The following is a 16,368-nucleotide window of genomic DNA, read 5'->3' as shown; positions in this document are numbered from 1 at the left end:
TTCTTTTATTAGTTGTAAACAAACAATCACACACTCGGTACATGTGGTTGACTTGACATGGGATATTTCGCAAAAAATACTAAACTTTCAAGCTATAGAGGCAAACGGTTTTCCTTAAGATGCAACTACAAGAATTTCGATAAGCACTTAAAACTTAATACTTTTAAGGATATCACAAAATAATCAAATTAATAGTAAAACGACACCTCATACAGAGCTAAAATAAAGAGTGGATCGGATTTGTAATATATATGTAACAGTGGTAAATTGTGACAGATGCCGAAAGAATGTTATAAACAGCGACACCAAAGACAATCATTCATTTATCCTACTTTGGCAACACACTTTGACAGATTATGACTGTACAATTGTTTTTTTTTTCACATTTTTTCTATCCAGCGATTAAACAATGTGGGTAAAACATATGTATATTTGTATTTACAAGCAGTATTATACAATAGATGGAAAAATTGGTAGTATAAAAACGCATGTACAATATGTTAATTTTGTATATCCTATACGCTTAACCCAATTTCTCACCATTGATAGCCTTAGAAGAATTTAATTCATTTTTATCTAAATCTAAGTTATAAATCTATCAAGCGTACTATTGAGAACTTCCATTACTTTTAAACCTAATTGTCGAAATTTACAAACATTTGCAATAAAGAAGGTCAAGATTTAGGCTAAGAGTCTTGTTAACCTGTTGTTAGTCAAATGTTTGGCTATATCCACCATAGGTTATTTTTAAACGAAGTAAATCTGTGTACATTTATATAAAATAACTTGGTGATACAAGTACGGATATCCTTTTTCTCTTTGGGAAAATGAAATGTTATTTAGATGTAACAAATCGAATTCAGGAAATGTTGACTAACAAGTTATTCATAAGAAGGGAAGATCCATCATCATGAAACAATCATAGTTTGGATGTTAAGTTCATAAAATAAACGTTAAACTGGAAAATATTGCTAACTACCTATGTAAGTATTTCACACAAAATTGGTGCGGAAGATATCTTTACATCAGCGTTCTCATGTTTTTATTGTTTTCATTGTTACTTTTGACAAATATTTTAGCAGAGAGTAATAACCTAATATTAGAATCATACAATGCCTTACCGTCCCGACGGTTATATCTTTTTAACTATTTTAAAAGCACATTTGTTATCAGTCTCAGTTACAGAACCGTCCTGGTGTCAGATCATAATATTCTATTAAATACTGTAATATTTCCTAAAATGAAGATAGTTGTTTTATAGAACATATGATTGTCACCAGGACTCGTCCGTACTTAGTTTCCATTGTACTCATACAACCGTTTGTCGATGTTTTTTTTTTAAACAAAGAAGAAAGCTTTATAAAGTCATTCTAGCCTTATAAGAGAAACGTATTACGTATTTAATCATAGTTCGATTCGATGTCTTTCATCTATGTACAAATTTTATGTTGAAGATTTTAAATAAAATACGATATCGCTTTACTATGCTGGAGAAATTCGGCAATTTTGTGAATAAATAAAAGTAGAACGCTCGATATTTTAAACACATAATCGTTTTAAAATATTTCAGTAATGGCCTTGTGTCATTCTTAAATTTGTATTTAAGTAGCTGGGATAGGATATAGTAGATTACTAAATCGGATAGCGTGTTACAAAAAAGCTTAGGGCGTAGGATTTTCTTTCAAATGTGTCTGTATGTGAATATTGGAATCATTCTCGAGTCCCTTTCCTTCAAAATGTACTGGTCACATGATTAGGGAGAGCTAAGTAATGTGTTCGAATCCACGACCTCCGGGATGAACGTTTGATCTGATATTTTATACCCAGAATCCAAACTCCCCGTTTATAATTATCTGTATCAGTCAACAGAATAATAAATCTTTCATATAAATATCAACATTTTCATTCCGCCAATCACGTAATTATTTTCTGCACCTCCATAGATCACGTTTGTTTTAACAAAAACAGTCAGTTTCAGTTTACTACCGGAATCTACAGCAGATGACCCCTCTTAACAAACAATCCAGTTTCACAATTATATAGATTTGCCGTGTATAATTATAAAATTAAATGTAAAAAAGAAACGTGATCCAACCTGTCTGTTCTCAATATATTAGTTTTAAAGATAAACGATAATTTTATGTTTGAAATCTTTAAAGAATTGCTGAAAGTGTAAAGTTATTTGACTTAAGTTTCATAAAGGATCTAGGCCATTGTAAGATGTGTTTGATATATAAAATATCAGAAGGTTGCAATCAAAACTGGTGAAGTATGTCACAAGCTAACAGAATTAAGCGTAGAGTAGCTTTCTTCAATGTAGACATGTATATACATGTATTATAATAAATATAGTCAATTTAACTACATTTTGCATTTTCGTAAAACCGCGACTTTGTAACATAGAAATAAGAAGGAAAGCAGCCGGGAACACAACACCTTTTCGTAGTATACCGGTATTTCGTTAAATTGCGATTCGTAGCATCAAGAATGCACTGTACTTAGCGTTTCAAAGAACAAGAATCTAACAAAAAAGTATTGATATGTCAAATTAAGGACGTATTTTAATACGATATATTAAGCTTACGAAACAAAATGTATTGTATTCCATTTTTAATTTATCAGGTGACCCGACGTGTTCAGTATAAATAGCAAATTCTCCAGTTTTGAAAGAAAATTTGTTTATAATACTTTGTATAATTTCTCAAAGAAACTAAACTATACTACCACCTAAAACGATAAACAGTTTTTCACTCCTTAATGCTGATCAAACACCGGACTGGACAAATGTCAATATTTAACCACGTTTTTAAAATGAAATTAAATACAAAAATGTACAAAGTTTGACATAACATTAAGCCTCTCTGATTTGATTAAAGTTTTATGGTGGGTGTAAATATTCTACTTATTGGGGAATAGTATTTCATAGCATGAAAATAATATACAAGTTGTGAATAATGCGACTGTCAAACCATTTTTCGAAATCTGTTATATTTCTTTACATGAATGTGAAGTATTGCCATATTTATATTGGGGTCAGTATAGAAATTAAGTCAATTTGTAAACAGAGCAGTGTTTGATCTCTGTGTCGTAATGTCGTAGTGACCACGCATTTAGTTGATCTGTTAAAATCTCGTCCATGATTCCGGTCCGTATTACGATATTTTGTTTCTATCGTGTATACATTAGTTACAAGTCACTGAAATTTAGATTTAAATCAAACTCAGGCTAGAGCAGTGAAACATACCTTAACCAAAACCAAGGTCTCGTAAAAAACTGGTAAAATTGTTATTGCTTTTATTAAATTGTCCTAAAAGTTGTATTTACTTTTTGCTTGTCTATATGAGTCAATTATGGATGAAAGCTATTTTATACGGTGTTCCGTTAGGGCCAGCGCTTGCTCCCTGTGAACGCGAAGCGCGAAGGTACGACAGTACGATGGCGAAGCGCGACAGTACGATGGTGACAACACGACAGTGCGATGGCGAAGCGCGACACTACGATGGTGACAGTCCGTCGTACTGTCGCACTTCGCCATCGTACTGTCGCGCTTCACCATCGTAGTGTCGCGCTTCGCCATCGCACTGTCGCGCTTCACCATCGTAGTGTCACCATCGTTCTGTCGCGCTTCGCAATCGCACTGTCGCGCTTCACTATCGTAGTGTCACCATCGTACTGTCACGCTTCACAATCGTACTGTCGCGCTTCGCCATCGCACTGTCGCGCTTCGCCATCGTAGTGTCGCGTTTCACAATCTTTTCTCTGTTGTCTTAAACTCTGTATTGTATAGGTCTTAAACTCTGTATTGTATAGTATTGTCAACTCTGTCCAATGATCAAATAATTGGACGGGTATTACTGAAATGAATATCCCCAGACCTGATGTTATTCAAATGAAAATTCCCCGGCAGAGTGTCACTCAAATGAATATCATCTGGCATGATGATATTAAAAAAAAACACATACCTTAAGATTGTTTAAAATGTATTATTCCAAAATAGGTTCCGTTGATCTATGGCTATTTTACTTTGTTTACTTGAGAGATAATAAAAACGAATATCACCCAACCGAGTGTTATTTTATGAACAAAATACCATTGTATTCAAAATTAACCTCCAGGGCCGGATCCAGAAAGTTTTGACTTGGGGTGGTGGGGCACCAGTCTTGAACGAATTAAAACGTCACCGCAGAGGCGCATAACAAGGTATTAGAGAGGGTGCCTTTATACCCATGTTAGGGGATTCAGGGGTCCCCCTTGAATATTTTTTTGAAATACAGGTATGAAATGGTATCCTCAGGTGCATTTATTAGTGGGTGTACTCTCCTCATATTAGGGAGGGGTGGGGTCAGGGGGCTGGAAATATTTGAAATACAAGCATTAAATGATGTCCTCTGGTGCATTTTAGGTCTAAATTTTGAGGTATTGTAGGGGTATGTTACTCCCCTCTTGATTTGGTGGACAGGGGGGCTCTCCCCCTGGAAAATTTTGAAATGCAGGTAAGAAATGGTGGCCTCTGGTGTGTTTCTGGGTCTAAATTTTGAGAGAAAAAAATGTTCCTCTTCCAAAATAGTAGGGTGCATCTCTGATGAGTATCGGTCACTTCTCAGCCAATTGGGTGTGTGTGTGGGGTGGGGGGGGGGGGGGGCACGGGCCCCCTCGGCCCAGCCCTGGATCCGGGCCTGTCCTCTCTGTGGAAAAATAAATGATAATGTATTTACATGTAATTATTTGTTTTGTGAGAAAATGTTGTTTAATCAGCTCATATATTTCAAGCCATGAAACGTTAAAAGTATATATTGTCAGCTTTTGGCTATATTTTATGCAAAAGTGTTAATTAGGTCTAGAATACAGTTGTTTGTTTCCGCTTACCCGACCGACCCTGTCTTTTTACCACTGACCCTATAGTTTTAATTGAAGAAACGTATTGGATAAAAATGTAGATTTATGTTAAACAAGATTATTTGTAAGTATATCCAAAGCACGTCCCTCCGTCTGACCGTACAATTCTGTACATTAAAGTCGGCCCTTAAGTAAAGAGAGAAAATTTGGTGAAGCGCGACAGTACGATGGTGACACTACGATGGTGAAGCACGACAGTGCGATGGCGAAGCGCGACAGTACGATGGTGAAGCGCGACAGTACGATGGCGAAGCGTGACAGTGCGATGGTGACACTACGATGGTGAAGTGCGACGGCGAAGCGCGACAGTACGATGGTGACACTACGATTGTGAAGCGCGACAGTGCGATGGCGAAGCGCGACACTACGATGGTGAAGCGCGACAGTACGATGGCGAAGTGCGACAGTACGACGGACTGTCACCATCGTAGTGTCGCGCTTCGCCATCGTAATGTCGCACTTCGCCATCGCACTGTCGTGTTGTCACCATCGTACTGTCGCGCTTCGCCGTCGTACTGTCACGCTTCGCCATCGTACCGTCGTACCTTCGCGTTTCGCGTTCACAGGGAGCAGGCGCTGGCCCTAACGGAACACCGTAATTTTACAAAGTGTTCACTGATCTCCTCATATGAAAATGAATATACAGGGTAAGCCTGCATGAGAAAAAAAAGCATTCCTTACTACAGTATGTAAAAGGCCAGTGGAATGTTTTACCAAAGGCCAAACACAAAAGAAGTATGTTTTAAGTTTAATTCATCTTAAAAAATATGATTACCTTACTCTAAATTAAGAATTTACATTAATGTTTTTAACTTGATTTTTCTTTCCGCCCGTATACTGAAACACATTACAAAATATGAATATTTCGAAGTACGTAGTCGCTAAGGTCTCAGTCTTATGAGTCGTCACCTTTGCGGAATATTGCTCTGTTTTAAAAAATTACCTATTCAGTATATAGCTAGGAAGTCTGTTCTTATTTTTTATTTTTACACTTTCAGAATTAAAAAAAAAAAAAAAACAACACACAAATAAATATTTTATTTATTTTCTGATTTATTTTTCTACAAACAGGGAAGTCCTCGCAATTATTCCATCCTTCAAACGGTTAAATTCAAGCCACTGTGACGACTGGGTGGACCGGGTGAACCATGTCTACACCGTCATGATGCTGCTGGTGTTTGCAGTCCTCCTCAGTGCCGCACAGTACGTCGGTGCACCGATATATTGCTGGATCCCGGCAGAACTTTATGATGGTCATGAATCTTATTTTAAGAATTACATACACAATTACTGCTGGGTGAAGAACACTTACTATATTCCAATGTTTGATATAATACCAAGGAATGTAAGCGAACGAGAGGTAAGACCAACAATATGCCTCTACTTTTTTTTGCATGCACATGAAAATTTAGACCGGAACGGCTGTCCATAGGAAGTCCAATTATATCAGTCATAGTTATGCTTTCAAAAAAGAGGCAATAGAGATTGTAAGTTGTTTTTTGTTTGCCTTATTTTGTTTTTGTTGGTGCATTAATTAAGTTGATTTTGTTGTACAGTTTGATCAAATATGGGTATCAGTATTATACACAATGTTTTGGTAATATATTGCGTCCAGTAATCCATGTACATGTTATGTTACACCTGATAATTATATTGGTTATTTATTACTTCATTTATGATATGTAAATGCCATATAATGTATATAATATATTTATTTTAATGGTGTCCTATAATGCCCTTAATGTGCTGTATTCTTTATATATATATTTTTATATTGTAATGGAATCGATTCTAATGTCAAAGAACGTTTGTTACGTTGCCTTCACCAAGCTGTTTTTGGTAGGATAATGTAAAAACGTCAATTAACTTCTTTTTAGACGTTTCGAGTAGAATAAATCGCTGCTTAAGGAAAAGATGTATCGCTGTACGTATTCGGTGACTGCTTTTACACTTTTTGTAAATACAGTGCACCATACAGTCTACAAGTTGTTGGCTGGTTTTGATATGACTGTGTTTCGTTACAAACATTTCATTTATTAATTACAGGAGGAAGAGATCACCTATTACCAATGGGTACCAATACTGTTATTGCTTCAGGCCTTCTTGTTTAAACTACCAAACATATTGTGGAAAATGTTACACGAAGGTTCAGGCATAAACATAGACAAACTGTGCAAGAACGCGCAATCTACGGAGGAGTTATCTACTGAAGAGCGAAAGGGTGCATACGAAGGACTAGTTTATGTTATACGTAAATGGATAAGTGTGAGTCAACCATATCATGACACGAGATTGACCCGCGCCAAGGCGACGCTAGCACCCGTATTTTGTTTAACTTGTTACAAAAGAGGAGGAACGTACCTCACCGGATTATACCTAATTATAAAAATTCTCTACCTTGCTAATGCGGCGGGACAATTGTTTCTTCTGAATGATTTTATCACCACAGACTCTTCAAGAATGTTTGGAATAGAATGGATACAGTCGTTCCAAAATAAATATAGAAGCGAAGAATCGCCACGGTTTCCACGAATTACTCTGTGTGACTTTGATATCCGACAGATGGCTAATATACAAAGGTATTATGATAAGTTGTTCATAAAAAAACATCGCATTTTTGTTCTCGATCTAAATATACAGGAAGTGAGCACAGTGACTGTAATTCTAAAATCTTGGTATTTTAAAGTTTCAAGACACGTCATGGTTGAGATATTTTAGCATTACTGTGATACACAATTATGGATGCTAAACTTTTATTGCGTACATTAGGCAAATCCTCAATATCTCTGTGAAAATAAGGCATCTGTTTGATTAAGTAAAACGATGTGAACGGAACTAATAAATGCCAGCTAAGTAAAACAATAGGAATTCTTACGTTAATTGTCTGTTCTTTTATTGTTTTAATTTATAAGTTGTAAGCTACAACGTAGAAGAGACTTTTAAAGAAGGTAGAAATAACAAGGCCATGAGCCGTCTTACACCAAGTCTTGTCAAATTTTGTCATTAGTTTTCACGATCTGTCATAATTATGATATTCTCTGCATTCTTCATCTGCATTATTTTTATAAGTATCTAGGTAGGACATTGAAGTCTTTAATACTACTGTAAAGTCAGTATCAATATTTGTACTTGAAATTGTTTAGTTGAGTTCAATGAAGTCGAATAAGAATTTCTATTGTTTAGGTTTTGGTAATATGGATACCAAAACTCGATCTTAAGGCATACGAATGGTACCTCTCTGACGGGTAAAGAAAAACATTAGGTTGAACCAACACGTTATTATTTTTGGAAAGATATATATATATACAAACGTGGTACCACCTTTAATAAGAATAATACTTCTGAAGTCTGAAGTCTGAGGCCTAAAATTCATTTTTATACATTGTGATACATTCTTATTTAGATTGTGACTGGGTCGTGTCTAGCTATAAAGGTGCGCAGCTTGCAAACTGACACACCTGTAGGTCGTACTTTATGGCTGTCATTGTTTTATTTGTAAACAGTTTGAGGGCATTTGTTGACCTTTTGACTTGTAACTAAACAATGATCTTAAATCATTGCTTTGATAAAGTATGGCTGTAATCGGTTGGTTCGTGCTGTATAAGGGGCTTCATGAATTAAACTGTTGATAAGAAAAATGTTATTATGTAGTAAATCAATGGTGAATCGGTAAAACATATACATTGCATCACATGACCATTTCAAGTTTAGTTAGAGGATAGTTGTGTTAAAAAAGGTCAAACTAAAGACACAATACAACACTGCCAGTTTTAACACAGACTAACAGTTTCTTTGGTGTTTTTTTTTCTTCTAATTTTGTTTCCAGATTAAGAAATCACACGTCATTTAATTGATTACATTGTTTTGAAACTTGGCATAAGTTATGAAAACTAACCGAGTTGTATGGGAAAGGGAATATAGTATAGTTGTCAGACATTTTACATATGTTCATATATTTCAGATACACCGTCCAGTGTGTGTTACCCATCAATCTTTTCAATGAGAAAGTCTATCTGTTTCTATGGTTTTGGTGTCTGCTGGTTGCACTTCTTAGCTTTTACAATTTGCTGAAGGTAATTTACTGTCTTTCACGTTTTCGTTATATCTACGATCACTTATTCTGCTGCTACTTCTATTATAATATGCAGTTATCAATTGTACATCGTAGTATCGTTATCATTTACATAAAAGCAGTTCCAGTTTCAATACGTGTAGTCGTACGTGTAGCATAATCATAAGCATGTCACCGTACTTGCTAAAAATAAATCGAGGGCTGAGCGCTCAGCCCTCGATTAATGAATCGTTCGATAAAGTATGGAGACATTTTTATTACATAAGTAGGAAATCGCGCCGTCGCTATAAACATATCAACGAGCAATTAATAAACAACTTAAACTACTTTAGTTATCATCATCATCATCATCATCATTATTAGCATCATCACCATCATCACCATCATCAACTTCTCCATTACCCACGTCAGCATCATTATCATTATTATAAACTGTACTGGACTGAAGTAATAAATGCATTTATAATTACATTTTTGTTAGATAATATCACTTTCATTATTTTGATCATACTTGTATGTCGATCAAAGGCATATATACATATATGACATGAAATTGTAACCGAACTATTGTAGCCTGGCTGGGATATTGACGGCGCGTTATTGCCATGAATACTTTAGTACATGTTCATTAGCATTAGATGTAATCATTTTGCTATTTGTTCTTTTAACATAATTAATGAAAACAATCTAAAAGAAAACCATTCAATGTCTTTATGGCACGTTCATACTGTAGCACTATAATATTTGCGTTTTAGACAATGGCTAGCAGTACGGTACCGTATTCTAGTCTAAATTCTAGCCATGCTTGGGTTCCGTACGGCTAGACAATCCTGTTTGTTTTATAAATCTGTAAAATGCGCTGATGTGCGTTTTTCTCCTTCTTTCAGTGGGTATACTTGACCATTTTGAAACGAAATAACTACGAATTTGTGAAGAAATATCTCAAAATTGGTGGAAGGACTTTACAACAATCTGACAAACTGATGTGTAAAAAGTTTGCAGAGAAATATCTCAGGTATACATGTATACTATTTGATTTATATACTTTCATTATAACGTTTGTAGAACAACTTTGTAATTCACTATTCACCAGACTGTGTGAAGTCATTGACTGTTATAAATGTTTTGAGTTGTATTGGAAAATACATACATTTTGTATCAGAAAATTGCTATGTGTTTCCTTCTGGTTCGATCTTGCCCTCACATCGGGCTAGAGCACAAACCAATATCTCAGGATTGGTTATGCAGATATTATAACACGAACAAAACATAAGTCATCCCTACATTGGCAAAATCGAAGCCTAATAAAATCAGATTCATTTTATTTCAGGGATGACGGTTGCTTCGTTGCAAGAATGATCAGTATTAATTCCTCCGATATGGTGGTTACGGAAATGTTGAACGATATGTTCCAGCAGTTCCGACAGGCTGAAGAGCCGAAGGTATCCGAAAACTGTGAAGAACCAAAGGTTTCCGAAAAGAGAGCAGACAACATGTCCGGATATAGCAACCATATAGATAAACCTAATTTACAGCAATCAGGCGCGACCGGAAATCATACTGATGAAATAGTCAATCGCAGAAATAGACTACAACGACAGAACAATATACATTAAACATATTTATTTAACTCAGACGACTGATGAATGCATTAAATTATCATGGAAATTAGGCGTATGGATACCAAAGACTACAGATATGTGATAAGATACAAAAATTTTGCTTCAGCAAGCATTTGCGCACAACGACAGGAAAAATAGGACTTGTCAGATGTATATCACAATATTGTTTTGGTATGTTGGATGAAAACTGTTTTATTTCATACACCATGAAATGAAATAGTGCATTTAGTGAAGGATAAAAGTGCAGTCACGTTTTCAACGATAGGGTATTTTCTTAAAAAAATAAATAAAAAGAACACTGCCGGATTGTGATTAACTGTGTTCAAAGAGAAAAGGTGCCCGGAAGTGATGGCCAACATGCATATTGGTTACTGTTCTGTTTTATGATATGTTTTGGTATGAAGGTATTAAATGCATCCGCTGCTATTTTCTATATAAAATTAACAACTTATAACATATTTTTATCAAGATTTCTAGCCTTTCACTTCCTGCGAGACTACCCTTGTTTTGAAGGTCTGTCTTTAGGCAATCAAAATATACCCAAAAAATATGGGGTTGACCATAATGCAGTGAAACCATGGTCACGTGACTGAGACACGTGATGAAAACGTTAATATTGCGTAGGTAGACATAAGGAAATACCTACTTTCACTTTCATTTTACAAGGCAGCTTCCAGTCATCTTCTGAAGCATATAACGTAGCTTAAAATCATCTGCGGACATTCCTTTTTACAATCAAGCACAAATAAAGCTTATATCTGGCATGAAAATGGCCTTTACTAGGCGGGAAAATTGCACTATATATTGATATGGACTACATTCGAGTGGACCACGGAGGCATATCCGGCTAATTGCCCCCTTCATGCCTTTTGGATGTTTTCTTCATCCTGGGTAGGTGAATGGTTGGATTACATAACAAATGTGGGAACATATAAATTCAATTTCTGTTTGCTCTGTATGACCTAAACAGAATTTGTCAAGCAGTATTGCTCGAGTATTTTCATTTCGTTTGCATTAAACCTTACCCTGCTAAATTTCTATAATGAACCTGTCCAACTTTCAGTTTGGACAGTACCATTAACTGTTAAAAGGGGCATTTGCCAAAAAGAAACTGACTGAATGGTGAACAGTGCAGATCTTGATTAGACTGCACGGATGTGCAGGCTGATAATGATCTACACTGGTCGCAAAGGCAGAATAAATCGTGTCCAGCATGGTAAGGGTTATGAAAATGGTCAATGGCACCTTTATATCGATACTTTTGTACAATACCGTCTTCTGACAGTAGACATGAACGTGAGATGCATGGCATGTGTATAATGCATCCACAGTAATTTGCGTTTCTGAGTGGAAATGTAAGAGCTTTGTCACATCATAATGATGCATTTGTTATATAACGTTTTATACACGTTTGTTTCTCGAAAATCAACTGTTACAATATTAAGACATTCATTTACACCAGAACATATTGTGAAAACCCTGTCACTAATACGATGTCATTTGGACTTCGCCTCTTGACCCGAGCACAGGTTACTCGAGGTGAGCCACTGCGATCGCACTGTACGTCGTTGTCCGTCGTCGTCAACAGTTTGGCCGTTAACACTCTAAAGGTCACAATTTTGGCCCAGTCCTAATGATACTTTGTCAGAAGACTTCCTTTAGTACAATCTAGGATAAATTAAATTAATTGCTCGTATTGGGTCAAAATCTATGTCACTAGGTCAAATTATGTAAAAGCCTTGTCGGGCTTGTTAACATTATAGAGACCACAATTTCTACTTGATCGTCATAAAACTTTGTCAGTAGGTTTGTCTCTGTAAGAGCTAGGTCAAGTTTGCATATGGGTTATCTTAGACAAAATGTCTAGGTCATTAGGTCAAATGATAGAAAAAAAAACAACTTGACAATGTTTATATAGAACTTATATATAAACTTTGTCAGACTGTTTCGCTAGCCTTGATAAAGTTTGAAAACTGGGATTTCTTGGTTAAAAAAACTAGATCACTAGGTCAAATAATGGAAAAAAAACCTTATTAACTCTGTAAAGATCACGTTTGTCTATTTCATCTTCATAGATGTGTGCTAGCATGTTTGACTCTTATTTGAAAATGGATTTTCAGAGATTAAAATTAGGTCACTAGATCAAATAGTAGAATCATTGTTAACAGTCTAGAGGCCATATTTGCTATCTGATCTTCATAAAACTTTATCAGAATGTTTGTCTTTATAAAATCTTAGTCATTTTTAAACTTGGTTATCTACGGTAATAAACTAGGTCAAATAATAAAAATGCCTTTGTACCAATATTGAAGCCAATTTTCTGCTTCATCTTATTGAAGCTTTCTAATACTGTTAGAGTTCTTAAAATCTTGGACAAGTACGTAACTGGGTTATCAGGTAATAGTGTAGGTCTCCAGGTGAAGTCATAGAAACATGAAATCTTTTTTAAATTTAGGTGAAGTTAAACCCTAGGTAATCTAGGGTCAGTATGTTAAATCATAGAACATGTTTAGTTAACATGTTTTACCTTAGATCATGGAAAACATTCAGTTGGACTATAATAGGAGTCCAATCTTTTCACAGATTTTATTAATAAAACAATATCAGAATATTCAATTTTATGGACTCTAGATCAAACTGAATATTAGGTCATCTTCAGGATGGACTGATAGTCAGGTGAGCGAAACAGGGCCTCCGTGGCCCTTTTGACTTAGAGAGCTATTTTATCAGACATACAAATATAACATGTCGATCGCTCAACATTGAAAATGCATTGTAACATGAAAGTGACAAAGCATATGAGAAAGGTGTAAACAGTTTAAAGATATTGATTTCTATAATCTGTATTTACCTCTAAAAAGGTATTGCATATAATTCAGTATATGATTTAACTGCATGATGTGCACATAGTAGGACATTCGCATTATTTATGTCAATAATGAAAGCATGCTGAACACGTGATGTTCGTGTTTTTAACGTGTAAAACTAGTTGGCCTTTGAAAAATATTGTAATATATAGACTGATATATTTTCTTGTGCAATAAAGAATGTTTGAATTGTTTTGTTTTAGTCGGCATATGTGACCAGATGTACATCATAACTACTTTTGAAAACAGTTAACAACGGCTATATTAAAGCAGCATGCCTCCAGATCGTTCGAAAACAAAAATTTTTTTTTTTAGATATCTTGAAATAAATGCTATATTTCTTAAGAAGGCTTTAAAACTTAATTACTGACAAACTTTCTGTTACGGAAACACTTGAGAATTTGCTGTTTTTACTACTTTTTACGATGAAAATTGAAAAGCGTTTGTCACGCTTTTACTACAGGTAAACTGTCTCTATTATAAATATCTATATTACGAAGTAATTATTCACTACTTCAGCTGTAGCGGTATTGGTTACGACGACCGGAAAATGTCTTTATTGCCGCGGCGGTCCGGGGTTCGATTCCCGACACGGTCATCTTTTTTTTTTTACTTGATTTGGAACTTTTCAAATATGTTAGAAACAAAAATTCATATTCTAATGTTCATAATATGATCAAACTTCAGTTTGAAAGAAAGATTATTTTTTTTGGCCAAATCTGGAGGCATGCTGCTTTAAAACTACATCAAAAAATAGTAGATTGAAGTCGTTTCTTTAAAGCTATATTAGACTTAAATGTCATATTTGAAAATACAAACAATTACTATGTAGAGTTTATTTTAACAATTTTATGTGTATGAAAATTGCTATGCATTAGATTTAAAATAGTGCATACTCAATAAACATATAAAGCTAAGTTTTTTTTTTTAAGTGGACGTGTTCAAAGTTTAACAGACGACATTTGATTATGACTGTAATTGTACATGTATGCACAATTGAATAAAATCTGAAAAGTAGATCCCTCGGAAGCACCGAGAACAAGGCAAACAGTGAAAATTGCAGACTCGGTTTTATTGAGTCTGTTCATGAGCAGTAATGGAAAATGCAACACTGCCCACGCCCCATAGCACCGGCTTAAGCAGTATTCAATCTTCAAATCTAAATGAGTTGAAATCAATGATACCGAAGGACCATAAAATATAACAACACTTGAGATGAAGTCGGGGCGACCTTTTACGGCCGCCACACAACACTTAACACCAGTTGTTGTGAAGTAAACAAAATCTGAAAAGTAGATCCCTCGAAAGCACCGAGAACAAGGCAAACAGTGAAAATTGCAGACTCGGTTTGATTGAAGCCATTCTCAATCATCAGAGGTTCGTCAAAATCCCCAGACGAACGCTACTCTTGGAAACCATAGTACGTAGACCTCTGGTATGCGAGAATGATTTGATGCCTATTATTAGTAATTAGTTTTTACTTTGATCACAATCATCCAGTATTGTTCAATAACGGTTGCAGTTCAGGAAATGGGAGCCCGGGCACTTCCTAAAAATTGTAAATGATGGCAATTTCTGCGTTTCATACTGTTACTAAGGCAGTCCATTACTCAGACGACTCCTAGACCACATGGTATTATAAGTATAACATATGTACAGGGTATCAAACAGATGTAATCCCGGAAATTTTTGTACAGCCCATGTTTTCAGTTAAAGTCTACCAGACACAGACTAAGAAGACATACCTACAATTTTGTGAGGATGTGTAGAAAGAGCCTAGACGTTTTTGGTCCTACATCATTGGCAGAAAACAAGATTACGAAGGTTAATCATCCCTCAAACATCCTAAATAACAAATGCCAGTCGTCTACAAACGAGAAGATATAACACCGTCCTGCACAAAAGTCCACGACCTCATCCGTCAATTCAATACATTACAATTACTATAGCAAGCATTGTCAAGCTACTTGAGAACCTAAAGCCATAAACGGTAGGTAGACCAGACGCAGTTCCCACACGTATTGAACAGCCGACAGTGAACTCACATTCATAAGTCTTTGTTATCATTTTTTCCAACAGTCAAGGTATTGGACCCCTAATAGTAATGTCTAAAAATGGCATTTGCTTGGTATATTCAGTTTAAAGTTCACCATGTTTCGCACTGTGCTGCAAATTTTTAACAACTTTTACCGTGCCGTTTTTTGCAAATTTTGTATAATTTATGGTGTTTCCTCAAGCTCAAGTAGAGACAAATTTCAATGTAATGGCAACTATCTAAAACGTTTGCAGAGATTCATTACAGCATTAATTTTGATACAAGAAACATCAAACTATTGTTAAACAATTATAAAACACAAAATAAAACTGTAAATATCATTTTTCTAGGATGCCTCAAGTAAACAGATTTAATGAGACAGAATTCTAACTCCCAACATTGAAAAAATAAGGTCGAATCCTGTGGGTCTGTTTAGAATTTTGCTTCGTTCAAAAATAACCTTGGGGCAGAAGTAAAACCTACCTACATTTCTTCCACAATATGTAATCTATAGAATGAAGGCAAGATAGAGAACTTTTACCGCATGTTACTCAGTATTTTTAAAGATGTCTAACTCTACCCCTCCTGATTCAGAGGTAAATTCACTTTTAACAAGAAGAAATCGCTTATAAAATGAAAATTTTCTACTTTTGTACAATACATCCATTATAAGTCTTGAAAGAAGTAAAAACTTACTAGAAAAATGGAAAATATGGAAAAAAAAATTGGTCCCAGTGGGGCTTGAACCTACACCCCCCAGAAAATTGCTCTCAAGTAGGTTTATGATAGGAATTGAATACTCTTCAAAAAGAGGTACTCTATTACGGGTCCAATACCCTTGCGTATTATGGAGAAAAACCAGCATACAAGGACACA

At 35.3% G+C, this 16,368-nt stretch overlaps 1 protein-coding gene across 1 annotated transcript; it reads left to right on the top strand.

The window, feature by feature from the left end:
* The first annotated feature begins 673 nt into the window (after positions 1-673).
* Positions 674-13,652, top strand: LOC123540184 (innexin unc-9-like). The gene is made up of 6 exons (XM_045324995.2): positions 674-983; positions 5,968-6,256; positions 6,943-7,475; positions 8,858-8,969; positions 9,856-9,983; positions 10,299-13,652. Coding segments are annotated over exons 1-6 (1,350 nt in total). The 5' UTR covers positions 674-981; the 3' UTR covers positions 10,585-13,652.
* Positions 13,653-16,368: the final 2,716 nt, after the last annotated feature.

Source organism: Mercenaria mercenaria, chromosome 16, assembly GCF_021730395.1.
Source record: "Mercenaria mercenaria strain notata chromosome 16, MADL_Memer_1, whole genome shotgun sequence".
NCBI classification, from domain to species: domain Eukaryota; kingdom Metazoa; phylum Mollusca; class Bivalvia; order Venerida; family Veneridae; genus Mercenaria; species Mercenaria mercenaria.
Note: the sequence above shows the minus strand (reverse complement) of the source record. Positions and strands in the feature narration are given on the sequence as shown.